Source organism: Amblyomma americanum, chromosome 6 (genome assembly GCF_052857255.1).
Source record: "Amblyomma americanum isolate KBUSLIRL-KWMA chromosome 6, ASM5285725v1, whole genome shotgun sequence".
In the NCBI taxonomy this organism is placed as follows: domain Eukaryota; kingdom Metazoa; phylum Arthropoda; class Arachnida; order Ixodida; family Ixodidae; genus Amblyomma; species Amblyomma americanum.
In genome coordinates this window covers 114,948,219-114,975,470 of record NC_135502.1, presented here as the reverse complement: position 1 = coordinate 114,975,470, position 27,252 = coordinate 114,948,219, and the positions used below count along the sequence as shown (strand labels likewise).

The following is a 27,252-nucleotide window of genomic DNA, read 5'->3' as shown; positions in this document are numbered from 1 at the left end:
CCGCGTTCTGATGTATATTTTTTTATCTGCCACACCCTGTTAATGATATCTTTCCTGTCTGCCTAAAATGTGCCTAACATTCGGCCAGAGCTGCACTCGTCTAGGCAGCGCGAAGTTCTTGAGCAAACAAGTTGACAGTTTTATCGATGGTTTACTATGCCTTTATTCCCTGTAGTCCACTCCAGCTTTCACATTACTTCCAACTTTGCACTTTTCCCAAGCATTGCATAAATCATTCTGAATTTTTAGCAGGCATTCTACTAGACCCCATGCCTTGTTAGTTTTGGCTGCAGGTTTTACGCACACTTACCATTAACGCATATAGAAGACCTGACTTGACTGTTACCATCCTTCTTAGCGCTTTTTGGCCACAGGAGCCTTTGTGGCAAAGAATCCATTATCACAACCATTTTGCTGCTCGCTAGCCCCACACTTCCCCTCACACCTGCAGTGGATTTTTGTGCCTTTAAGATACTTAAATGGTCATCCCGGGCCATGGCCATTCGCGCAGGCGAGCCTTCGAGCCGTGTGTTTGGCGCCCTGCACGACGGCGTGTTCGAAGGGTCCATCCAGTCTCGCGGCGACCGCTTCTACGTGGAAGCGGCGCACAAGTTTTTCGCGCGGCCCACTCCTTTCCACTCAGTGATGTACGCCGCCGGGGACGTGCAGATGCCTGGAGGACCCAACGGTTGGTGCGGCGTCCGCGGGGAGGCCGCGCGCTGGATGCAACAGCTGGTTGCTGCCATCAAGCGCCCTGACCCTCCTCCCCGGGTGAGAGCATTGCTCCCGTGCGCCACACTGGAGTGTAGTGTATCAAAGGGACACTAAATAGAAACGTCGAACTAAACACGACGGATAGATTATTACTCTGGAACACTACCAACGTTTTTATGCGCTGAAAGGCGCGGCTGCGTTACTGAGACAACCGCAAATGAAAGTTCCTGAAGTCTTCCACATTCAAAGCGCCCGCGAAAAAACTGGAGGAGACACTTAAGCTCCATCTTAAGGGTATGACGCGATGGCGATAATGGGTTAATGCCCGTATATGCGGAAATGGCATTGTGCGGAAATGGGAAATTGAAAGCGGAATGGGAAATTGGAAATGGAATGAGAGTATGGAGGCCGAGGGTTCAGGACCGGGGAAACGCGGCTGGCATCTTCGGAACTGATTGAGCACACCGGTTTCAGACCCAGATTCGCGAATTCTTGCCGGACGACGGCTTGAATAAGGAAGACTGAAGTTGCCTGGTCGAGTGCCAGAGGCAGAAAAGCAGCAGGTGACATCGTCTCCATTTCGCGACCCACAATACGCTTCAGGCTCTCTGATGTTGGCGGGGTGCAAGGTGGGGCCGGGTCAACGCACGGTGACGTTGCAGCTGTATTCGGCAGCCGCGTGAACTAGTGGGTGATGCGGCGGCTCTTCGCTTGTTCTAAACAGCGGCATTCCTGAATGATCCCATCAACCATCGCACAGTTCTTATGAACAAGGAGGTTAAAGGCGTCATCCGCAATTCCTTTAAGGACGTGACCCACTTTGTCACTCTCGGACATCGTGACGTCGACTTGCAAGCACAGCGCTAACACGTCCTGGACACATCCTGGATGCACGATACGTAAGACTCCGTGGATGTCCGCACGCGGCAGACGAGCTCCTGTTTAGCAGCAAGCTGTCGGCCCATCGGCTTACCGAACAGGTCAGGGAGCTTTTGCTTGCAAGTCTCCCAACTGGTGAGGTCGTCCTCATGGGTCTCGAACCACACCCGCGCTGTGCCCTTGAGGTAGAAGATCACGTTGGCCAGCTTAAGGGCAGGATCCCGCCCGTCATGTGTGCTGACGCGCTCGTACATCGCGAGCCAGACCTCCACGTCAACACCGTCTGCTCCGCAGAAGACCCCGGGGTCGCGTGGGTAAGCTATGATGAAAGGGGGGGGGGGGGGGGGGCGGCAGGCGCCGGGGTGTCATCCCGTTCTAATGGCATATCGGAACAACTTGAAAGAAGGAGTCCGCTGCGGTGTTCCGTCTTGGCTGTTGCGGTACCCAGCAACTCCACCAATATTGTAACGGGTAGAAATATATATTTACAGAAGGGGATTAATATATACAGAAAGAGAGAGCAGAGGAGCCATAGAATAAGATCCAGCTTCCGAGTACACTTCGTCCTCCTCGGACACCCCACCCCAAAGAACCATGCGTCGTCATTATCTTTGTCCAAGCCTACGGCCGTAACAATACTTTATATTCGTAGACCGCTAGGAGGCTTCATACCAGTCTTCGTTCAGTGGTTTAGGCGATGCTCACTTACACGGCAGGTGGCTGTTTCAAACACAGCTACTGGTGGCGCTTGAGAGGCCCAGTTCTTCTCGACACACCTCTGGTGACTAATCATTAATTTGCACCTGCCATAATGGGCACTTAGTTAACAATTCATTACCCCGTCACGGCAGGTAGTTTGGGATGACTCGCATGGTCACGTGACTGAGGTGGTCTGCTTTTAGCTCACGACGCCGACAACGGCAACGCCGGGTTTCTTCCTGAACGGAACCCTAAAATTTTTCGGGTTAAAATGAGCTGCCATGACGTCATTTTTATCAGAATCACTTACAAATACCGGAAACGCGGCCAGAAACCGAACAAGCCCGCCGGTCCCAAGACAGGTTGAGTCGGCCTTCACGGCTGCGAGATGCAAGTGCAGGCCGTCTCAGCCGCCCCGCCCCATTTACCCCTACCCCCTCCGAAAGGCAGATGCTTTCCGCTGCATCGAATGAGCGCCTGCTGTCTGGTTGCAACGCGTGCGCATGGTTGAAACAGGCTCCATGGAGGCGAAAGAAACCACGTGAAGTTACCGATGGCAGCCGCAGACGCCAGACACACTGCCGATTGCGCTCAAGCACGTATAGACATTGGCAACGGTGGCGCGGGCGTATGGCCATCGGCGCGTTGTGCGCCGTTGTGAAGATAGGCGTAACTTCAAGGGATCCTCAAAAGTTTTCGAGCAGCAGTCGCGCTCTAACGTATTTCATTCAACATCATATCTGAGTGAGAAACTACATGCCTAGTTGCTCATCGAACGGCGCACTGTGCTGTCGATTATAGCCTTTTTATTGGCGAACTACGCAGAAAGCATGATCGTAGACGACCCTTTTCCCAGGATGGCGCTGTGTCTAAGAAGTAGTCATATATCGCAACATAAAGCGCCGAAGAAAAGATTGCAATGTGGGCTGTTTGAGGCATATGGGCAGCAGTTATACCTTCGACGCCAGTCAACGCAGCACTAAAGCTTCTAACATTCAGATGCGATGAATTGTGGCACCCCCACCGGACGGCTTCTTAAGCGCTGTCGTGTGAACACCTGCGCGTCGCTATTGGCCGATATGCCGACGGCTGCGAAGCGCTCCTCTCGTTTCGCACTCGGCTGTCGATCTTTGCCAGAGGGGCCGAAAGCCGCCGCCATATTTTAAACTTAACTGTGGGAGGAGCCTGCCAGTAAGTTCTCGTAGAGATACACCCGGATACAACTCAAGAACGAAGTGGCAAATGCCCCATGCAGGATGCGCTCCAACCCAATATGTGTGCTCAGAAGCACGGGGGGGGGGGGGGGGGGATGACATCCTTTTACAGTAATTTGCCGTTTCGTTCTTGCTTTCTATCCAACTGTAGAAAAGGTGAGAAATGGAGATACAGCGCGATCTCCCACTGTTCACAGACCACCTGCCCCGTGAATCGTGAACAGGTCGATAAATAGGTTAAGGGACGAATTTGCAGGCCCCGCGGACGAGGCGTCGCGGTGCGCGTCTCGAGCGCTGGATCGGCCGGCGGCCCCTGGCGCAAGAAGGTGATGCCGAGCAGGACTACTACAACGGCGAGGAGGAGGAGGAGAGCCACGGCGTCGACGGGACCGACCGCGAGGGCCGCCGTCGACAGGGCGGCCGCCGGCGGCGCACGTACCGCGTGTGCGGCCTGTTCATCGCCATCGACCACCTGCTGTACGCCAAGTTCAGCGAACGGGACAACGACGCCGTGCGCACGCGCGAACGCCTCGCCACGCTCATCGCGGGCCACGTGGCGCGAGCCTCCGAGGTCTACCGGCGCACCAACTTCGGGGGAATCGAGGACGTCAGCTTCAACGTGCACAAAATCAAGGTGCAGTACACAGGGCCCGCCTTCTTGACCGAACAGGCAGGGTCAGCGAAGCACGTACTCATGCAGCGCACCTATATTTCGAAGTTTTGGGTGTAAACGTGATTGCATGCAGGGTACGAGCTGTATTCAACACATTCACTGCGTCGTGGGTCATGAGGGCAGGTTACGTCAATTATCTATGCTGTGCAGCCTTGAACACTGGGTCACATAATGAAACCATTGGTCAGATTTTGTTGCGAGGTCAAGGAGGAGGACCTCAATATAAAATCTGTCCCACGGCCTCATCGTGGGACCCAGTATTCGTGGCCGCACAGCAAAAAAAAAAATTGAAAGAATGACGAGACTCACCGGTGACCCACGACGCAGTTTCAGGCGCACTATTTAACTCAAGGTAAAACGAGGTATAAAGATAGTGGGGACAGACAGGTATACCCGAACCATGTGCAAGCCGACTATCCTTCGTCGTGATCTGCTTGTAATGGATGCCTGCGTAACCTTCTGGTCAAGTACGCGTCCAAGGACAACTATGGGCACTACAATAAAACAAAGGCTTCTGCCATATTCCTTCAATTAACCCTATACCCTGCCTGATCTTTCTAGCTGCAAATTCGGTCCTTTGTACGTACGTCACGCATGCTCTTAGGCGAGTTTAATGAAAGCATTTCGGGCTCGGCAGTAAGTTTGGACGGAGCCCTGAACTTCCGCGACTGCGAGGGCTGGAAAGTGTAAACGACGACGCCTCGTGAATAAACGTGACAGAGGAATAACCTGAAATAGACGTTAACTTGTTTCATCCCGAAATGGACTTTTGATATTCTTCTGAAGACAGGCGGTCGCCCGAATTGCTTTTTAGCATGCTGCCAGGGCCACAATATATTTTTATACCCTAGGCCGGACACACGAGCGTCGCTGCTGTGATTTGCCTCATGTTTGTGCTTCTTTATTGGCGCCTACTCTATCCCTGGCGCCTTTTTGTGATATAAACGAAGCTTATGTTGAAAAGTGGCGTCTCCTTCGCGTCGGCGAATCAAGAGGCTAAATAGCAGCCGCCCCCTTGTCCGCACGCAGTCCTAAAATACCTACTAGAGGTCCGTTTACGACTACCGTAATAACGAAACCATTCAGAAGGCATGAGTCAAAATAACGGCGTCAGTGTTCGCCGACAGATCTCATTCGTGAAGCTTGGGCCCCATATGTTTTATTTCTGCATGCATATTAACGGCGTCCAATGAGCTGTCACGATCACTGAGCGCAATTTCCTGCATCTGATTATTTCAACGCGAATATGCGCTGATTTAAAAGGCATTAAAATATATTGAGGTGTTTTCCACTCACCTTTCAGAGTATGGGCACTTTAAGCCTCAATATTTTAGCAGGGCAAATAGAAAAATTACGATTTAGCGTGGTTAGGCCTGATGCGAGTTGGGTGTGCCAGCACTTCGGATATGACTTCGGTCCGAGGCTCGGTTTAAGACGGCAATGCTATTGCAGTGTGTTCTGGATCCATTGCATACGGACAGAACTTGATGAAGACTGCGTAAAAAGCAGAGCATCGGAGACTAGCAGATAAACACGCAAGATGTTCGGCTGCGGCGATGACGCAGAGGCATTATGTCGTGGCCTGCGAAGCATATCTGTTCGCGCCGCCGCGGATTCGAAAGCCACTGGCGGCCGTAGTGTTTTTTTTTTTTCACTTTAAAGTTTTTGCATAGTGGCCATTAAGCATGCTGGCAGGTTGTCCACAACCCAGTGGGCAGGTGGCAACCTGCCAGAGGCTTCGGACAAACACCAGCGAAATTGAAGATTGGTGGTTTTATAGCGCTCTAAAAGAATGTCGCATCCTTGGTACGGACGCCGCAGTCTTGCTACCAGAGGGACTGACTGCACCATTTTCTAAACCCCTACAGATTAACGATACGAAAAGCTGTTCAGCCGGTAGCAACCCCTTCTGCGAGGCGAACATGGACCCCACCCTGTTTCTGCTGATGACGGCTAAGTCCGCAAACTTCGACGAATACTGCCTCGCTTACACGTGGACCTACCGAGACTTCGACGACGGCGTCCTCGGGCTGGCCTACGTGGGAAACGCGTCGGGTGAGCGGAGTCCCGCGCGGGAAAGAAGTCCCGCCTCCTTATGGGGCCTTCAGTCGAAGCCACATTTGCACCAGCGACGCATTTTGTTAGAGACAATCTTCTTTTCTTTCACTCTGATGGTACCCGCGCGGCTCGGAGTCACCAAGCGCTAGAATTCAGAAGACGTCAGTGGCATGAAAGCACCACTGTGAATGAGAGCGGAGGCTAGAATAATGAAGCAAAAATTGTCCAATAAACCATTACAGTACAATTAGATGTCGTTACGCGCTGCCTATATGACTGGGGCGGTCCGTTTTGAATCACGTATTTGAACTTTTTTTCACCGATAAATGGGGTTCAGCAGGATTTTTCTCGGCAAAATCTCCTCCTCTCCTCCGCTTCCCCACAAACACGCCCCTGTCTGCGCGACATGATTGATTGGGTCCAAACGGCCGCTACTGCTGTGTGAACTGATGAAGGGCGGTAATTTTGGCCTGTTGGTTCATCACAGAAGAGGAAAATATGCAGCGCAAGAAACGCATGGACGACAAAAGAAAAGTAAGCGCTTGTGTTTGTCTTTCTTCGGTCGTCCATGACTTTTTTGCGCTGCATATTTTCCTCTTCTGCTGTGTGAACAAAAGCAGTTGGCTGGGACACGCCAGGCGGCACTCATAGCGTTTTCTCACTAGCAGGTCTCGAAGTCTGCGTATTTTAGTTCTTTCATGCTAACGGGCACGCATCTCGTTTCGCCACATTTAGATGCACTATGGAAAGGCATCGCGTCATTTACTATGTATACGACTCGGTGTATCTCTGATAAAGACGTAAGTCGAAGCCAAAGCCTAATAGCACCAGGAGGACGTCCCCATTTGCTCATGACATTTACTCACACAAGAGGACGAGTAAGCGAGTTGCATGTGTGACATCGACGCTGTTGCAGTGTGCGACCCATTTCAGCAGTATTGGTATTCTTGCCGCCGAATACCCATCGGTTCGCAACGGGTACAATCTTTCCCCTGGCCTGACGTTGAGCTCATGGGGGTGAATTGATCAGAGAAAGGGGACTTTGACCCCTCCTTGTGTAAAGGAAAATGCCTTGTGTCATGGCACTCTTTGGCTGCAGAGTTGTCCTTGCGGCATTAAAATTCATCATCATAATCAAAAGTACTGGCCATCAGTAACCGTTGTGTTGTGCGCGCATCAGAAATCATGGACAGTTGTAGGCCCCGTAGTGAGAAACTATTAATTTATTCAAACGACCAACTTTTTACACGGGCATCGAGACCATGAGGTTAATATTAGAGTGTTTTAGTTTCACGTACGTAGAGGGTTCACGTACGCAAACGTGAGAAGTCTACGTAGCCTGCACGCAGGTCGTTTGAAACCCTTATAGTTACACGTACGCGAAACACGCCGCGCGTTACGCCTAGCGCCATCTACTAAGAAACACAGACACTGGTTGTAGCGTAAATCATCCCAGACAAGTCTTTAAGCCAAGCCATTCATAGCGAGACCGTTGCTATGACGACAACCAACGCTACTTCGTCAGGCTTAACAGCTGAAAAATCGCCCCTCTGTCTGAAAAACAAAAGCTATTTGTCGCTTGAAACCTTATGCGAGGGTAAGAATGGGCAAATCGAAGGCGAATACAACAGTTTAGAACACAATATCACCTCGAGGGATTAGCGACGAAGCTGCTATCGCTGTGAAGCGGCGGGCAGGGCGCCGCCATGTTTGTCACCGCTACGTACGCAAGCGACGCAAAGACCGCAACGTAAAAAACCGAATCTCACGTACGTACGTGAGACTCGCGCATACCCTTTGCGTTCTGCGCATGCGCACTGGTCACCCGTAAGAGCTCTACGTACGTGAAGCCTCTACGTACGTGAAACTAAAACTCTCTATTGTACCTAAATGGTTATAATATTCACACCAGCGGTCTACAGAATCCCTTGTGAAACAAAATACTGCCCGTCATTTGACCGATTGATTGGCATTAAATGTAAATAGTTAAATTTGACCATGAGTAATCTGCATATAATTGGATCAGTCAGTCAAGTTAGCGTTCGCCGCAGTGTGAATGTTGCCCCACGAACCCTTCCAGCAAGCATGTTGGGAGTGTGCGACAAGAACCGGCTGGCACCGGAGGACCCGTCAAAACCTCAGCACGGCCTGTCCCGCCTCAGCTTCAACACGGGCATGATAACGTTCATCAACTACGGCCAGTACGTGTCCCAGGCGGCCAGCGAGATCACGCTGTGCCACGAGATAGGCCACAACTTCGGGTCACCCGTGAGTATGTCAACCCGCAACGATTAGGCATTAGCGACAGCACATACCGCATTTGCAGCAACCTTGAGCCTCTAGGCAACCTTCGTGTTCAGCTTTGCCCACTTAATTACCACTGCGCCATTTCTGATCGCTCAGTTTGGCGGCACGAAATAAAATACGGAAGAGCGGCATTATCGACTGTTCAGGTCACGACATCGTCCTGTGCAGTTGCATTGGATAGGAAGGCTACTTCACTTAGATACGTTGAAGATTAATGTCCACACCAGAGGTCTACGCAATCCTTTGGGAAACAAAATGGCGCTTTCCAACCGAGCAGTGATTGTCACCACACAACAGCAGGCATGGGAACGACGACAACCAATAAAATCTGCCCGCCACCGCAGTTTAGTGGCGCCTTCTTCCTGATGGTGCGGGAACCCTCTTTTGTGGGGTGGTTTACGGGAAATTTCGGTTGCGAAGTGATGTTATACAGTTGCACTGCTTTGAAATAGCATATTTTTTTTCAACTTGAAGGCGCATACGATGCACGATGCGACGATGGCAGTCACAATGCTGAAAACCAACAGCTGAAGTTTCGCAAAATGTATGTGCATCGAGATCTTTCGTACCAGGAACGCCTAATTTCTCAGCCCAGGCCAGACATCTCACGTCGTCATACGCGAAGTGTGTGTCCACTAGATGTTCTTTAACCTTGGGAACCTTAGGCTGTAAGGTTGATGAGGCAAAACATCCGCCCTCATATCGCAGCGGCGATCTAGATTCTGCTAGTCCTCATGCCGTGAGTGGCATGGCTGTGCTTTTTCTCAGCTATCTGTTTCCACCTCAGCCACGTTCCACGTCGAACATGCCGTCCATTAATACGCACCACGCCTGCCGCTGTGGTTTGGTATGCCTCTGATGGACACTGCGAATGTTACTGTCCAGCACAGAGCTCTTTGATCACACTTGTTGCGATCACACAGGTCCCATGTACATAAATGCGGTGGTGTCCAGCAGATTGCCGTGGAATCCTGCAGGGTTCAAACTCCCCGGCGCTTTTCCGAACTTGAATATAGAAAATAAATGAAAGTTCCAGAGCCCCACCGATGATAGGCAGCCCTACTCATACGCGGCGCCATTGCCACTTAACCACTGCGAAGTGGCCCCAGGGAACAGCCGGGTTTCGAAACACAGTTTCAAGACTGGTGTGATGAAGTACCTGTGGTAGAGGGAAATCGATGGGCCTTCGAATGCCATAGAGGGAGAGAGCCGCCGTCGTATACCTCGGCTGGCAGCGTCATATGCAGCGTATAGAGAGGACGTGCGCTTTGGACGAGGGAAGCTCGCTGGATAAATTCTACGGTTCCGATCCTCGTTTCCAACTGCACGGCGCTGCAGCACGACCAGCCGGACAGCAGCCCCTGCGTGCCGGGCAAAAAGAAGGGCGGCAACTACATCATGTACCCCCAGGCGAGCCAGGGCACCGAGCCCAACAACCGCGACTTCTCCAACTGCAGCATCGGCAACATCACCGAAGTCATTAAGCCCATGGTGAACGGACAGTCGAGTCGCGAGAACTGCTTCGAAGGCAAGTCACCTCAACGGCTGCCCACTCTTGTTTTGGATGGGCCGACGTCCTTAAAAAATGAAATGGTTCGCTGGGTTACTTGGTGATCTGTGTTTCATAAGGAACAGCGAGCCAAGCTGTGGTCAAGAAAGGGCATAGTGACGAAGAGCTTGTCAGGTCTACTACTTGTCTCTTGTTCTCTTTCTCCCTCTTTTAAGAAGTAACCAGGAATTCGCCACAACGCTCTAGGCCACTGGCTTTCCTACCGCATGGCGCATGACAAGAAGCTAAGGGCTTTATTTTTTCTTGCAAAAAGAAAAGTACTCAGCGCAAGCTGGGGTTCGATCAGAGAACCTCTCTATCTCTGTGTGTAACCTTGGACCACTTGACTGCGGGGCGACGTATACGTGCCTGTGGGCGCATTAGCTTATAGCTCCATAACGTGAGATGGGGTAAGCTTGTGGTGAAAATGTGAAATTTGGACAATTTTTCTTTCCGTTCCCAGTCGGAAAAGACAACCGAAAATCATCTGTCGTCACAACAGACCTTTTATGATCTTTTCTGCCCTCAAACGTGCAGTAATAATGGCAAAATATTCGGTGCATTTTAATACGAGTCTGTCGTGTTTTTTACCGCGTTTCGACACACCCAGCATTCAAGAGTGGAAAGCCCACTCCCCGTTCTTTTGCTTAAAGGCAACGGGAAAAAATGATTCGAGCTCTAGAGTGACGTCCAAATCCAGACCACAAGGCACTTAAAGCGCGTTCAGTTGACCCCTAAGCATGCTCACCTCATTTTGTGTGTGACTTTGGAAAGCGCCGGTTCTAGTTTTGACAGCCGTACCCGTACTCGCTGTGCACTGCGGGCTTCAGCTCGGAGCTTCCACCATTCTGGGGGATTTCATATTGCAGGAACACTACTGCCAGCGCGGAGACATTGCTGCATAATTACCCGGGAATCGAGACCAGCACTTCTAGTTGGCTGCTACCAGATAGTGCACGGATTTGAACATTGAAAACATAAAAATTGGTTGGTTTTAAAGGAAATGGCGCAGTAACTGCGTCACATATCTCGGTGGACACCCGGATCTCGCCGTAAGGGGAGGGATAAACGAGGGACTGAGAGAAGAAATGAAGAAAGAGGTGCCGTAGTGGAGGGCTCTTGGATAATTTCGACCACCTGGGGATCTTTAACGTGCACCGACATCGCACAGCACACGGACGCCTTTGCGTTTCACCTCCATCGAAATGAGGCCGCTGCGGCCGGGTTCGAACCCCGTGACGTAGGAAAAGGACAAGGACCGAGCGGCTGCAGAACCATGGAGGAAAAAAAAACTCATGAGGGAGCACGACGCCAAGCGGCCAGCGCCTTGCCAAGCCAAGTGCTCGTGAAGCCGTTCCCTCTCCGTTTTTCGCTCTCCCAATAGGTCTTTTATGTTTAGGTGCTGGTGCATTTTAGTGCGTGGGTGTGCGCGGCCCATGGCGCGGGCATCTACAGCAAAGAGGTTGATCGACAGACAATTTGCTGCGCTGATCTGCGCATGCGCGTGCGCAGCGGGGCTATACATATCTCGCCGCACTCTATCACGTGGCGTGGTGACGGGAGGACAGACTCTCTCCTTTTTTCTTCTTTTTTTACTAGGCTTCAAGGCTATCGCCGAACATTCCCTCCTTTTTTTATCCTGCATGTGCAGAAGAGAACGTGACAGTTCGTTAGGCTTAGCGGTGCTGGCTGAGAGCTCTCCCGAATTTTTGTTAAGGAGTGAAAAACAGAGGTCGCACACTGAACTGTCGCACAGTATCTCACAGAGGCGGCCCTCAAAAGACGGCGTCAGTGTTTTCCGGAGCTAGGAGCGCTTCCCTGTAAATATCTGTGGGCGCTGAGTAGTGCCGCTTCCGCGCAGAGGAGAGTAAGCCCATCTGCGGCAACGAGTTGGTCGAAGGGCGGGAGGCGTGCGACTGCGGCTACACCGAGGCCGACTGCAAGGAGAAGTGCTGCTACGCACGCCACAACGCTGTCCGGGCCGAGGGGTGCACGCTGCAGCCGGGCAAGCAGTGCAGGTGAGGGTCCTTGAAGGGCCGCTAAGGACCACAACACCCAATCTTTTTTTCTTAGTTAAACTCGATTGTTTGGTTCGGTGTTGTCATGTAGGTGTTAACGTTCCAGCAAAAGATGCATTTATAGCTGAGAAAATTTTTTTTAATGAGGTAATTTTTTCGCTCGCCATTGGATTCGAACTCAGGATGCCAACAGAGAAATGGACTCCAAGATCACAGTCTAGAAGTAAATGGCGTTGTAACATAGGCTCAGGGATCCGTACTAAGAATTTGTTTAGCGGTCCACAGACTGCGACATATTTCTAGCGTTAAAATACAAAGGACAAAGAGCAGAAACAAACAGGACAGACGCTGTTTAGCGGTCACCGCAATTCGCCTGCGAAAGCAGCCGTTGGCGCCAATACCTCTGTATAATTTGTGCCGTATCTCTCTTTTTTTTTTTTTTTTTGAACGCGGTAACCTGTAGATATAGGCGAGCTCGAGTTTGTCGCTTTAAAGGTCTGGGGACACCAGATTTTCGTTCCGTGGTTTCTCGTTAAGATTGACGCGAATACATTAGTTAACATAGATCACTACGTCGACCTCTCCTACACACCAGGGTTGATTCGCAATAAACAATTTCTAATTCAGTTTCGTTTCCAATTTGGTTATTTAGGTCTCAGCGACCTAAATGTGGCTGTGACGTCACAAATAAGCTTGATGTCACGGGAAGCACGCAATAACTACGGCATAATCGCTGCTTCGACCGCCTTTTGAGCTCGCTCACGCTAGCCTGTCATAGCGAAGGAAAAAACAGCGATTGTGCCGTAGTTTTAAAGGGATAGCCTTAAGGGTCTTGTTCAGCGGAAAACCCGGCGTCATCATCGTCGTCGGCTACGGCGTCAGCGAAAATTTCCCAGAGAAACAGGTGGCCCATCTGCTACCTATGTCACGTGACCTTGTGATGTCATCACAACCTAGACTGGCCGTGAGAGGTTGCTTGGGAAGAGCAACCTGGGTCTCACAAGCCTCATCGATCATTGTATTCGAAACAGCCGCCTGCCGTGACAGGGGCGCATCGCTTAAACGCTGCACCCCAGCCAGGAGTGGCATGAGAACTCCCCGCAATCTATGAATGTAACACAGTAAATGACCAATCCTGCATATATGAGCATGCAGGCAGAACCTTGGTGGCAGAGAAGGCGTTCTTGAGCAGGAGGAATCTCTAATGCTATCGCTTTGAACACTTAAGGGTAGGTTAAGCGTTATGGGATGGTGAAATAAAGAACAGCGTCCTTGTCTGCGAAGTGACACGAAGAGAGTACCCCCGACCGCTGAAAGGCCCCATTAACGCTATCGCGCCATACTCTCCCTCAACTTTTTGCATGCATCACATGACTGAAAGTCCACGTGTGACGTCATGGTAACCGTTTGTTGTACATGCAAAGCAGCATAACACGGTACAGTGCGTATATATACTTCTGCAGTACTGTCGAGCTCTGTAGGCAAAGTGGAAATTTTGTTACCGCAATGAACAGCGAGCGAAAGAAGACGCATGCATAAATTAATGCATTAGTTAATTTTTTTACTCCCCTAAAGATCCTCTTGCGAGGGTATTACATAAAGGGGGAGGGGTGTAGTACACAGTATCTAACTTCAGGAACTAGAAGCATGTACAGCACGTACGTCCAGAGGAAGACAAGTCCTCTTGTCGAAACGTTGGCAAGCACCTTGAGGCTTTCCCTTCCTGCGTTCACCTTGTGTTGCCAAGAAACCCATCCACCTGTCTTCTCTCTATACCATGGGCTGCAATCAACAGGCTAGTTAAAGCACGGTAACTTAATATACACACCTGCAAATACAAACATGCGAGAGTGGAGTGAGATCATTGTAATATCAATCCAAGGCAGCGAAAAAATAAGGCATACTGAGAGAGTAGTGAAACGGAGTGCGTTTTTAGGCTCGAAAAAGAAACAAGAAGCAATCGTAATATTGCAAAAAAGAAAAAAGCATCAAGAAAAATATTTTAATGCCAAAGTCATCACGTACTAGATCCTGAAATTTCGATGCGTAAAGTTCGATGGCTATGCGAGATGGCAAGTTCCACTCGATGATAGTGCGTGGTAATAATGACTTCGCAAATGCAGACGAACGACACGCGATGCGCTTAACTTTGTGTGCATGGTCGAGAAGCGCAAAGTAGGCTGATTGATGGTGAGTGGAAAAAAATCGTGGTGAAATGATGGTACTTATGGAAGACCGCTAATCGTGAAAGTTATGACAGTGAAAGAAGTCTCCAAATTCGGCGCACTTTTCTAAGACAGTGGCACTGGAAGCATGTTGATAGTCTCAACAAATGAAATGCACAGTACGGTTTTGCAAGGACTCAGTAATATTTCATCATCATCATCATCATCATCATCATCATTTATTGACCCTTCAAGACCCCTTGGTCGCGGGACATTACATAAGGAGGGGGCGTTACATCGCAAGAATACAATAGGTCAAAATCACTACCATGTACATATACTGGTCTGGTAAGCTTGGTCTGGATCCGGAATGGCTGAAGCATATTTAATTTCTCGTATGAGTGTGATGAAAGTAAGTTTTCTTAGGTACGAAGGAGCCTGTTCGAGGTTATGTGCGGAGCTTGATTCATCGTAAAGCGAGAGAACGAAGCTGCGAATGCGGCTGCCCGAGCACTTATCTTCCGGGCACCTACTTCCGCGTCCTACCCAACCGATGAGCCTAGCCGACCGCTTCTGCGGTTTCGAGAACTCGTCGACTATTATTGCAAAGACAGGCATCGCCAGTTCCCTCCACCGGCAAAGGGGCTGTCGAAAGCAGACGAACGCATTCTGCGACATCCACTGACTGGTGTCCCACCATGGCTGCTCGCTATGACCCGAGAGTGAATTCTTTGTGCCCACACTGTGACGAGCTCTGTTCTCTATCCCACATGGTGGGGGCCTGTCAACACAGTCCCCACTTCCCTCCCCACCCCCACTAAAGAGGCTTGGGGACCTTCCTCCTCAAATGCGACGGCACAAGCTGCCCTCTCATGCCGGGCTCGCGAGGAAGCGGGATCCTGCGGCATCCCGGACTAGGGACGCGGACCAAGAAGAGGGCATTCACCAACTGCGCCGGCTAATCCTCTCTATATCCTTAACAAAGCTTTGCTCTCTCTCTCTCTCTCTCTCTCGCGCGCGCTTTGACCGGCGCAGCCAGTGGCTATAGAGTCGACTCTGCACACTTCATGCCAATGCGGCGTTCCTCGAAGATTAGATATCTTTGTCTACATGCCAGGTGAAATTGCAATTATATTCAAATTTTACTCTAATTCATTTGGCCTGTCGCCGGATTCCTAAGCGAGTCATGCTTTCGATGTCGCCCAGTTAGGCCACTCGGCGCTATGGGTAATAAAATAAAGCAGTAGGGTAGAAATAAGAAACTTTTTTTTTGTTATACCTCGTTGGTTTTGACTCAAAGCAAGAAGATCGTTCGAAGAATCCCGGTGGTTTCTGAAATCACCTAAAGCAAGCTGCCGTTACCCAAAAGGTATTCAGGGAGATACTGAATTCCATGGTGTGTGTACAATGAACGATCAGCACGAAAACATACCCAGCAATTCTGGACAAAAGCACTTTTAAGCTGGAAACCATTGATCAACGCAATTTTTTCACATAACGTAAGATTTCAATCTAAAAATCAAGATATCCGCACATCACCCGACGGCAGTCGAATTTTTTTTCCATTAACTTTTTTGTTACCGTCAAAAAGCGTTCCCCGTTGGTTTTCTATGGCAGTGTTAACTCTTCGATGCGATCAATGGAAACAGTTTAAAAGAAAGATGTTACTACTCATCAGGAGAATGGACCATTACCTTTAGTATTTCCATAAAAGTATCTTATGATTTTCCAAATTTCAATAGTTTTATCCGAATGTTGGACATGAAACATGACAAGACGAACCTCAGCGCATTGCGCGCTTTGGTAAGCGAAATCTGTGGCAGGTGTGCCTTTATTGTTGCGATACGGTGTTGATAAAGACATTTCTGTATGCGCATGACAAAGCGAGTCTTAATTCTTGCTGTCACTTCTGCATTCGTTGATTTGTACCTTTACGAATGCACCAAGTGTGGCTGGCGTGTGATAATGACGCACCAAAAAATGTTCACATTTATGTATACATAGCTGCCATTTCCACGCAGCCACGTGTCTTTAGTCGGGCCAACCTGTTAACAAAGCGGCTGAAGATATGTTTGCATGCACCCACCTTCAGGAGCCGCCCGAATCACGTCACTAAATGTGGCGCTCTCACAAGGAAGTGCTAGGCCTGCTACGATACGTAAAATCAATAGAATTTTTACCTCCTGAAAAATGACGAATGTATAAATAATAGCATTGAATATGACGGAATGGTTAGAGAAATATAGCGAAAAAGAATACTGAGCATTATGCCACCTGCCGCCGCCCCGTTTCAAAGGGGACGCTTCTAACATCCATCCATCCATCCGTGTACCCAACCCCCTAGCTCCGAGTGCCCCCACTTTACCAGGAATTCTGTACAGAGCCCAGACAGTGTTGCTTATCTTTGTGGCCTACAGCTCTTCAAAGGCAGCCCACTGGGTCATTCTTTTTCTTTCTTACGTCACGAGTGATGTGAAATCGACATTTTGTTTTATGTTCAAAGCCACGCGCCATGGGATGGCAGCAAAGTGAACTCTCAGCGCTTTTCGCGATTTCCTGGCAATGACTGCAAAGAAACCTTGATGCACATAATTTTGCGAACCATGTGCGTCCGTCCAAAAATGTGTCTATGGGGCGCCGTTAAATCCATACTTGCCTTACCGCCAAGAATTTAGTTCCTGGCAGTTTGTGGGCACAATGTATAATTTGATTATTAGTTAGCTTATAAGCTAACGACTCTCAGTACTGAGTGCTGTGGTTTGATATCGCATTGAGTTTTCTAACCGTAATTACAGCCAGTACACCTGCAACTGCTGGTGTATTCTTTCGAGAAAATTACTATTATAGTTATGGTCCAGTGTCGTTATCAAGCGCAATGTTAAGATTTAATTTCATTTCTTTTACATTTCACAAATTTCATTTTAGTATGCAGTATCTCTTCCTCTCAACTTATTTTGCGTAGAATGTCCCCATGTAGACACCGCTATGCAGCCTCACGTAAGGACCCTCCGTACATCAGCTGATTTCGTAAATAGTTGACCATAATTTTAAAATGCTGTGATATTTCATCATGCGCTGATACTTAATTCTTCGCCAGCATAATGTACAGCTTATTTATTTATTTTATAACCACAAAGACCCCGAAAAAGGGACATTACGTGAGGGGTGGGTTGTACAGAAAAAACAAAAAAGGACCATATTCTGCACGATTCCAACATCAAGGTGCAAAGCACAAATGAAACTTGAAAACAGCTTACAAAATCAAAATTCAAAACGCTCAAATGCTTTCATCGTTTAAAAAGAAAAACAAAACACAAGAATAAAAAGAGTCGCAGAACGACGGGTAAGAATTCCATCATGGATTAGAGAACAATAAAAACCGCATACTAAAACAAAGTACAAATGGTCAACGTTTGGGTGGAAAGGTACAAGAAAACTTAAAATGCGTCTAAATGTTTCAGTACATTTCGAATATAACCACATATTTTATTATTACAGTGCCATTGCGAAAGCCGTTCCAATGTTTTGCTGTTCGGATGAAGAAATGCTTCGCAAATATTTCTGTTTATGGGCAAGAGTGTGACACCTGTTGACTGTTTTTGTGACGAGCTGAAAACAGGAAGTGTTTTTTGAAGGAGGTCTTTGACGGAAGTGAATATTAAAAATAGTGAAAGAGGGCTAAAGTGGCTAGCTTTCGACGGTGCTTTTTATAAGGTTAACTTTGATCGGTTCTTTAGTTCGGTTACAGTAAATATAACCTCAAAGAGGTTTATGCCTTTGAGTCGTTTTGTGGAGCTTCCTAGGACCTCTGGAAGTCCTGAGCTTCGGGTATAGAGAGCATACCGAAGAAGTTGGCGCGGAAAAACGAGGACAAGCGAGACAAACAAAGACGAGCGCTACTCACAACTGAAGGTTTATTCCAGACAATGCTCGAATAAATAGTGATACCAACAAGAACAAAAACAAACAAACGTCATGAACACCACAAGTTACCCCGTGAATCCCAATGATTTGGTTAGGAACAGATACTCCCTATCAGAGAATCGGACGGAAGTCTGACTAATGCACTTATCGCCACAGATGCGCATATGAAAGGCTTCCATGAGCTCCCGCGTGAGTTGCTCCCTGTGCCTGAATAGGATGGTCGTTTTTTCAAAAAGCGGTTTACACTGGATTTTGTTTTCCTTGTCGTTTGTAATGCACGTGCGGCAATGTTTAGGGAGGTAATCAAGAGAATCTCCCCCGAGCAATCTTCGGTGCTCTCCTAATCTCTCGTTCACGCATCGTCCAGTTTGGCCGATGTATAGAGCGCCACACGACAACGGCAATCTGTACACAACCCCCTGGCACAGGTAACGAACGGGGCTTTGTGTTTGATGTTGCATTCATTTCTTGTTTTTCTTGTTTTTCGTACCGTTCTTTCGCCTCCTTCTTCCATCCGTTTGTGCACCTGTGAACAGATTGCTCCCAACTTCCGAGGGGCGGAAAACACAATCGGAATTTGATAACGCCCGGCAACATTTTTCAGTCCATGCGCCAATCTGTGCACATATGGTATGACGGCAAAATTTTTTTGACGCTCTTTTTCCCGGAGTTTAGGTCGCGACCCATCCTTGACCCACCTTACCAATCTTCCACAAGCTTCCACAATTATATGCTGAGGGTACCCGCTTTCTTTCAGCCTCTTCACCTGGGACTCGAAGCTTTCCATGATAGCATGTGAGCAAGACTTGGTGATGGCCGCTTTTAGACAGGAAGTGACTATCCCGTTCTTTATGACTTTGGAGTGACCGGATGAATAATAAAGCAACGCTTTTTTGGCCCTAGGGTGGTATGCCCAACAAACATGTTTGGGGCGAAAATGCAAAGACAGATCTAGGAACTGAAGCCTTCCATCTCTTGGTACTTCTACTGTGAAATTGAGACCAGGGCCGCACTCCTTGAAAAGTTTTAGCACATTGACGACGGTGCGTTGCAGGTTGGGTTCAGAAGACAACACTAAGTAGTCATCAACATACCTACATGCCTTCCAAATTATCCCTCCTGATTTCTTTTCTATGGCTCTGTCCACCTTAGCCAGAAAAATGTTGCTAAGGATAGGGGCTATGCGAGACCCGATACAAACACCAGTTCGCTGTACGAAAAATTTCCCGTTCCACCCTATGACCGTTGATTTGAGATAAAACGTGAGTATCTCCAAAAAAGACCCAACAGATACACCACATCGGGACACGAATGCGGCCTCGTCGTTGTGCTCCATAATGCATTCCTGGACACTTTTTATCATCTCGTTACTTGGCATTGAATAGTACAAGTCCTCAATGTCCACGCTGAAAGAGGTACACTGTCCTGGGTTGCTGTTGCTGAGTAGACTCACCACTGCCTCAGAATTTGCCACCATGAAAGGGTCCTTCTTCAGTATGCATTTCAACCAACTAGCCCAACTTTCCGCTCTCCTAAGGGTATAGAGAGGACACGAGTTTCTCTGAAGTTGAGGGATTTAAAGCGGTGACGACATATAGCGTGTTTCACTGCTGCATGGCCCCAAACCCATGGGCTGGGGGCAGTGCATTTTCTACGGATGACGTCCATGCGTGTGTTTTCACCCTCTCGCCGGTGAATTTCGCATCCTTTCTTTACCGGCTATAGGACTCGGCAAATAACTCCCAAGACCGCATTCATTGTACCGCGTGTCTAGGATCGTCTGACGCTGGCGCGTGTCTGGATTTCCTGTGCAGCCCATCTTCCGGGCCATGTTGCGACAAGAACTGCAAACTGATGCCCTCCAGCACTGTCTGCCACCCAGCCACGGAGTGCCGGGAAGCAGCGTTATGCATGTATCCTTCCTGTTTACTTTATACAATACTCGTACTACTCAGCGACTTATAACACCAAAGATTACCGGCATTGTACCAGTGCAGCGTTTGTGTTTGCGTCTGCCTATAGACATCCCCATACCTTAATTCACCTAAACCCACACATAGCCCTGCCCCCCCCCCGGCCCCAATTATCACAAACGTAAAGACACACACGAAATATACTTATTTTTTTCTTGATCTGTTCGGTCGACTATATGGCACCCGCGGCATCTCCTGGTTGCGTTTCTGCTCTCTAAACACTGATACACTTGTATGGGAGCAAAAAAGAAAGTAAGCTGTCTCTAGTGCACTGCTTTTTATAAAAAGGAGTTACTAGATGACAGCGTACTCCTTTCTGGTTAGAGTGTAGAGTGCTGTTTCTGTTCCGATGCGTTACCAGCTCGACCGTATATACGTGCACATATGTCCACTCTAGTTAACGCCGTTCATTCTGTTTCTAAAGCGTGCGATTAAAACGACGCAGAAATGAGTACGAAAAGCCGCGTTAGCGGCATGTGCCTTTTTTTTCGTTCCTTTCGTGCTGCATTCACCTTAAGTCGTGTCAGAACATGAGTGCAAGAGCAGTACATGCAAGCTATGTACACTCTAAACAGAAAGGAGTTGAAAGGATAGTGAGCTGTCCTTTCTTTCATGAAAGGGAGTATGCTAGAGGACATCTTACTCCCATGTAGCCCTATTCGCGTTTAGAGTGTAGGCTTCCTTGACCCGTGGACGCCCGCAGTAACCAGAACGCCACTTGCCCGCACGGGAAGCCCAAGGCCAACCTGACCTCATGCAACAAGGGTTCCCAGGTGTGCTTGAACGGCGAATGCGAGGGGTCGGCGTGCCTCAAGTACAACATGAACGAGTGCACGCTCACCGGCCCGGAGTATAACCTCGACCAGAAGTGCCTCATAGCGTGCGAGAGCGAAGGTACGGCAACGCACCACGTTTCAAAGGTAAAAGAGCAGCATGGGCGTGCGCCTCGCAATCGGAGCCATATGGCAAAAAGCTGTGGCTTATCAGCATCCCGGCTTTGGAATGAAGGGTATTCACATGACGTCAGCAGACCCTTTTTAGCGCCAGAGGAATACGAGGGATATTTTAAGATTTTTCAGGAACAGATAAAAGACATAACCGAAAAAATGCAAGCATTCTCGGCTGCGCTCAACAGTATCGGGACAAGCCTCGGGGCCAAAATTGTCCGAATAGAGGAATTTTTAAACGAGCAAAATGGCAGGGAAACCCAATCACAGTAATCCCAAGGAAAGCCCGGAGCTTAAAGCTCTGTGGCAGTGGAACTGCAGAGGCTTTGCCAGAAAACGAGCGCTACTGCAACAGTACATAACGATGTGCGGTGTCGAACCCATAGCCGTGGCCCTGCAGGAAACATCGAAAACAGGGGCGACAATAGCCGGCTATAAGTTTTACGGGAACGGGAAGACGGACTCCAGGGTGGCAACTTTGGTTAAAAAGAATCTGGCCGTCATAAAACATGACATAGAGTCCGAAGGACCAGACTCCGTCTTTGTTGAAATAATCACCGGAAGGAGGGAATCTAACAGCATTTTTCTTCTTAACGTTTACAGCAACCCAAGGCAGAAATTCAACTTAGAAGCCACCTTTAAGGAGGCAATCAAAATCGCAGGCAGATGTCTCTTAGTTATTATGGGTGATTTCAACGCGGCCCATCCGGAGTGGGGCTACAAGCAGGCAAATTCCAAGGGTCGGCAATTGCTAGAATGCATTCAAGACCTAGGAATCACACTGCATAACGATCCCTGCAAGCCAACGAGAGAAGGATCAGGAGGAAAGGTGGATACTTCTCTGGACCTCACCCTCAGCAGAAACATTACTAAGGCAACCTGGGCCACCACAGGGCAGAACCTAGGTAGCGACCACATCATCATATCCCTTACTTTAGGAAAGGGCATCGCGGTGAGAAAATATAAGAAGCCAACCATCATGTAGTGGGATAAATTTAGGGCCATAAGAGAAGCAGAACACATGGGCAGCATAACCGACATATGCGAGTGGACCACCCTGCTGAAAAAACACGTAGAGGACACTACAGTTGAGGTAGAGGACAAGGACGCCCCACAAAACGTGGACAGCAGGCTTCTCAGTCTTTTTCGGCAGAAAACGACCCTCGAGGAAAGGAAAAAGAAAAATAAGAACAACAGGCGGATAACGAGGGACCTAAGCTAACTCAACAGGGAAATAGAAAAGCATGCCTTTCAGGTATGCGAGCAAAATTGGCTAAGCGCTTGCGATCAGATGGAAAAGGGAATGAGTCTGACAAAGACGTGGAATATAATCAGACACTTATTGGACCCAGATAAAACCAAATCAGAGGCAAGAGTTAGACAAACGAAAGTCAGGCGCAGTTTCAACGGCACAGATGAAAAACTATGCGAGCGTCTGGCAGAAGTATATATCAACCAGGAACCGGCTGGGCCTCTACCAGAATATGGTGGTGAGGACAACCCGGAGCTGGATGCATCAATCACGGAAGCGGAGGTGCGTGCTGCGTTATGCAATCTAAAAACTAAGTCGGCACCCGGCTCAGATGGCATTGGCAACAAGGTACTTAAAAACCTTGATGATGTATCCGTCACCAACCTCACGGCCTACATTGGGAAAGTATGGGAAACCGGAAATATTCCCAAAGCCTGGAAACAGGCAGAAGTTGTATTTATACCAAAACCGGGGAAACCCGAGGAACTCAATAGTTTGCGACCAATCTCACTTACATCCTGTGTAGGAAAGGTAATGGAGCATGTAGTGCTCAACAGACTTTCCAGGCATATGGAGGACAATAACAAATGGCCACACGAGATGGTTGGCTTCAGACCAGGGTTAAGCACTCAGGATATAATGCTAAGACTATAGCAGGATATAATCAGGAACCGTTCACAAGAGTTGAAAGTTATATTAGGCCTAGACCTAACTAAGGCATTCGATAATGTTAGGCATGAAGCTATACTTAGAAGCATACAGAAGCAAACCTGGGCCTAGGAACATACAACTACATAAAGGACTTTCTCGCCAACAGAGAAGCGATACTGAGGTTTCAGGATGCAAAGTCGGAACCAATAAAGATAGGGGGGTCCGGCACGCCACAAGGGGCAGTACTATCCTCATTTCTTTTCAATATAGCAATGAGAGACTCCCACCCCTGCTCAACAGAATTAGCAACCTCAAATTCAGCTTGTACGCCGATGATATAAATCTTTGGATCAGCGAACCTGGTACGTTCGAAGCCAGAGATAAGCTACAACAGGCTGCGGACATCATTGTTAAATATGCCAAAGAGAGAGGGCTGGCCTGCTCCCCTAACAATCAGAGGTTCTAGTGTACGTCAAAGGAATATACGGACCTAAGCCAGACATCAACATCATAGTTGAGGGCCGCAAGGTTCCCAGAGTTGAGGAAATCAGAATCCTTGGTTTCTTCATCAATTCCAAAGGCTAGAACGCTAGCACAATAAAGAAACTAGAACAGTATACAGATAAGATAGCAGGGTTAATTAGAAGAATAGCTACCAAAGGAAGGGGTTTGAAGGAGCGGAACCTGCTCAGGCTCACGCAGGCTTTCATCACAAGCAGGATCTGCTACGCCACCCCCTTCATGGAACTTAACAAAGGGGAGGTAGACAGACTGAATATAATCATTAGGAAAAGTGTACAAAGAGCCCTAAGTTTACCTGTAAATACATCCACTGAAGAACTATAAAAAATGGGGGTTCATAACACATGGGCGGAGCTTAAGGAAGCAGTTAGAATTTCACAGCTTGAACGACGTAGCAAAACCCGGACAGGCAAGAAAATTATGGAACGGGTGGGGGTTCAGCCTGATAGCAATATAGAAGGCAAGGTAGATATACCTCTCGACATCAGGTCCAAAATAAAAATTCCTCCCATACCGAAAAACATGCACCCTCAGTTCAACAAAGATAGACGAAAACATAGGGCCAAGGCTATGGCAAAAAAGTTCAGAGAGCTGCCTGCAGAGGAGGTAGCATACGTAGACGCTGCTGGGGGTCTGGAGGGGGCTGCGGTTTCGGCCGTTGTAGACGGTCAGGGAAAACCCCTGATCACAGCCTCAGTCAGAACCCAGAACACGGAAACTGCTGAAGAAGTGGCGGTGGCGCTCGCCTTGGCAGGATCTAATGCAGGGTACATTCTTTGCGACAGTAAATCCACTGTCAGAAATTTTAGTAAGGGCTTGGTCTCTTGGGAAGCCAAACGCATTCTGGAAAGCATGCCAAAACATAGGTCTGCTGCACTATTCTGGATACCAGCACATGGAGAAATAGCTGGTAACGAGGCCGCTCATCTGCTAGCCCGAGTAACCTACATCCGGGCAGCAGCGAAGCAACCGGTCTGCACAAATCTTAAGGATGCCCCAATCACGTACAAGGAAATTACGGATGGTTACAAATTAGTAAGAAGAATATACCCTCCTCCAGACGTATCCCTTACTCACAAAGAGGCGTATATCTGGAGGAGGATCCAAGCAGGGGTATACATATCGCCAGTCAAAATTGCTAAGAACCCAGGTGACGAAAAATGTATCGACTGTGGGGAAAGGGGTACACTAAACCACATTACTTGGGAATGTCTTAGCTCACCAGGGGCTAAGGAAGAAATAAATAGTCTTGAAGCCTGGGAGGCGCTGCTGCGGAGCGAGGACCCCAACGCGCAGCGCAAACCCACCCGCGTGGCGGCTGAGGCCGTGAAGCATCAGCTACACCGTCCTCAGCCGACGGCCTCTTCTCCTAATCGGGCTTAGGCTTCGGCCGAGCCTGAGAGGGGGTAGGGAGACCACCATCTGCCGGAAATAAAGTTTTTCTGAACTGAACTGAACGCCAGAGTATGGCGCAAGGGGCGGAACGTTATGGGGACGATGCCGCAGCAACCACCAGACATTGTATCCAGACGTGAGCGATTATTCAAGCACAACTTGAGGAATCATCCGACCGATAGGCGCTCTTCACCTGTTTTCTCTTTATGCTGAGGGTATCTAGAGTTGCAAACGATAACATTCTACTCAAACTCTTCTGACAGCTCACGCCCAGTCGGAATTCTGGTTTGGACGAGTCGGTTCATGCTCTCTGGTTTTTTGTTTTTTTAAGCACGGTGATGTCCTCTCTGAAGCGTTCCTTCTTCGTACGGTCCTTTTGGCGGTGTTCTAGAAAAACCTAAGTAATTGCCACACCATGGCGTTCCCTTCGCGTCAGAGGCTCGATGTGGAGGTTGTTTTGTGCTGTGAGCTTTAGCATACATTGATCAGAACTTGGAATTTGCTCTCAACCGGACAAATAATCTGTTATCGAATTTCTTCAGTTTCGGTTTCAACAGGCGAACTATGGCCGTGGCGTAAAATGGTAGTATAGGTTAGGTGAGCCATGTTAACACTGCAGTATAATCGCTGCTTCTACATTCATTTTCATTCCGGCTCCTGAGCCATGTTTCCATGAGCGCTGTAGTGAACTAAAAACGACGAATCTGCGATTGCATCGCAATTTTTTTACACCTAACGCGGTCCTCAAAGTTGACGTCACAACTAACGTTCGGCCGTTAAAACCTAAATTGATTCTGCACGAGAGAAGAAATTTGAATGAACTATTTACATGTCGCAATAGAATACTATACGTTGACATTCATGTAGACGCCTGTAAATGATGTCTTACGCATCATTACAAGGAAGAAAAAACGCAGCCAAAATTTGGTGTCCATACTCCTTTAAAAACGTCACTATCTTGGTAGCGCTGAGATGCATAGCATAGAGTTTTGCAGAACTCTCTTTCGCCAGTGGATACACCAGGAATTGAACGAGACTCGCGGACGTTGAGGTCGGGAGGTTTATAGCTGAGAAAAACAGGGACAGCGACCCACGTTGTCGCTGAGCCGGATGAAGCTTCGCTGCGCGTTTCGTCAAGCAAGCAACTTCGATTCAAATAGCAGGAGAGAATCTTCGTTTCGTATGCGAAGTGGTTTTTAAGGCGAAAGCCTTTAATGCCTCATATCCGCGGCCACGACACCTGTCCGTACGATGTCACGCTCTTCAGCAAGTCGATAAGAAAAAATCTTTGTACATGATGGGATTCGAACCATCATCCTTCCGTTCCGCAGCTGAGCGTGCTAACGACTACGCTACTTCCTGAAAACGCGTATGTTGTTCTCCTTGTCAAGGATGCTGGAGAGTGTTTGCGGAAAGGCGTCGAATCAGACGGATGCCTCCCAAACGCCCTCCAGTTTTTCCAGGATATAAGATTCACGAACAATTGTGTGCTTAATTAACATCTTATCCCCACATCATTGGCACAAGCAGAAACTCCACGCTAAAGGCTTTCGCCTCACCGCACTTCAGGTCAACAAAGTGCCCCCTGAATTGTTCGTCTTTTCTGGAGCAACGACAACTGTTAGTCGCCGAACACAGGGCAGCGAAGAGACTAACCGCAGCATGAGGCAGCCCTCTGCTAATTTCAACGACTAAATGCTTAGCTCTTAGAGAGACGATCGGAATCGACGAACATCGTTTTAGGCCCCCCTCTACCTATGCTCTTCTATAAGTCAGCAAATTTGATGACATGTTAGCTGCTTATGAAACAGTGGCCCGTGTTCTTTGCGACGTCAGTGCGCGTTAAAGATCCCCAGGTGGTCGAAATTATGCGGAGCCTTCCACTATACGGCGTCCCTCATATATCCAGAGTCGCTTTGGGACGTTAAAACCCGTAAACCAAACCAAACGAAGAAATGAGAAAAACTGCACAGCGATAAGGATGTTCATTGCAAGAGCATAGGCGATATCTTTGCCGAGGCTAAGACCGCTGCTTCAAAAAAGGCTAAAATGCTCAATTGCCTATTCTCAGGCAACATATTATTTTGCAATCGATATTTCACCCGCGATGCAGCAGTGATGAGGGAGATCCAAATGTTCTTATTCACATAGCGCGCCTCGAAGTAGTCTGAAAGTATATCATTCTTTATTGTCTGAAAAGAAGCGGGGCTCTGAAGGAGCAAACGACCGGTCGCCGTCACGGCGTCGTGCATTCGACGCAGCCCGGAGCACTGCAGCATCATCGTGCTCGGCGGAAAGAAGAGGTCACATAC

General features: G+C 48.6%; 1 protein-coding gene across 1 annotated transcript in view; it reads left to right on the top strand.

The window, feature by feature from the left end:
• Nucleotides 1-27,252, top strand: part of LOC144095471 (disintegrin and metalloproteinase domain-containing protein 10-like) — a 47,846-nt gene that overhangs the window by 5,344 nt on the left and 15,250 nt on the right. Inside the window, exons 4-11 of the mRNA XM_077629199.1 lie at nt 512-771; nt 3,763-4,140; nt 6,048-6,234; nt 8,318-8,505; nt 9,883-10,072; nt 11,955-12,111; nt 20,015-20,113; nt 20,877-21,067. Coding sequence (XP_077485325.1) covers nt 512-771; nt 3,763-4,140; nt 6,048-6,234; nt 8,318-8,505; nt 9,883-10,072; nt 11,955-12,111; nt 20,015-20,113; nt 20,877-21,067 — 1,650 coding nt within the window. The remainder of the gene's footprint in view (nt 1-511; nt 772-3,762; nt 4,141-6,047; nt 6,235-8,317; nt 8,506-9,882; nt 10,073-11,954; nt 12,112-20,014; nt 20,114-20,876; nt 21,068-27,252) is intronic.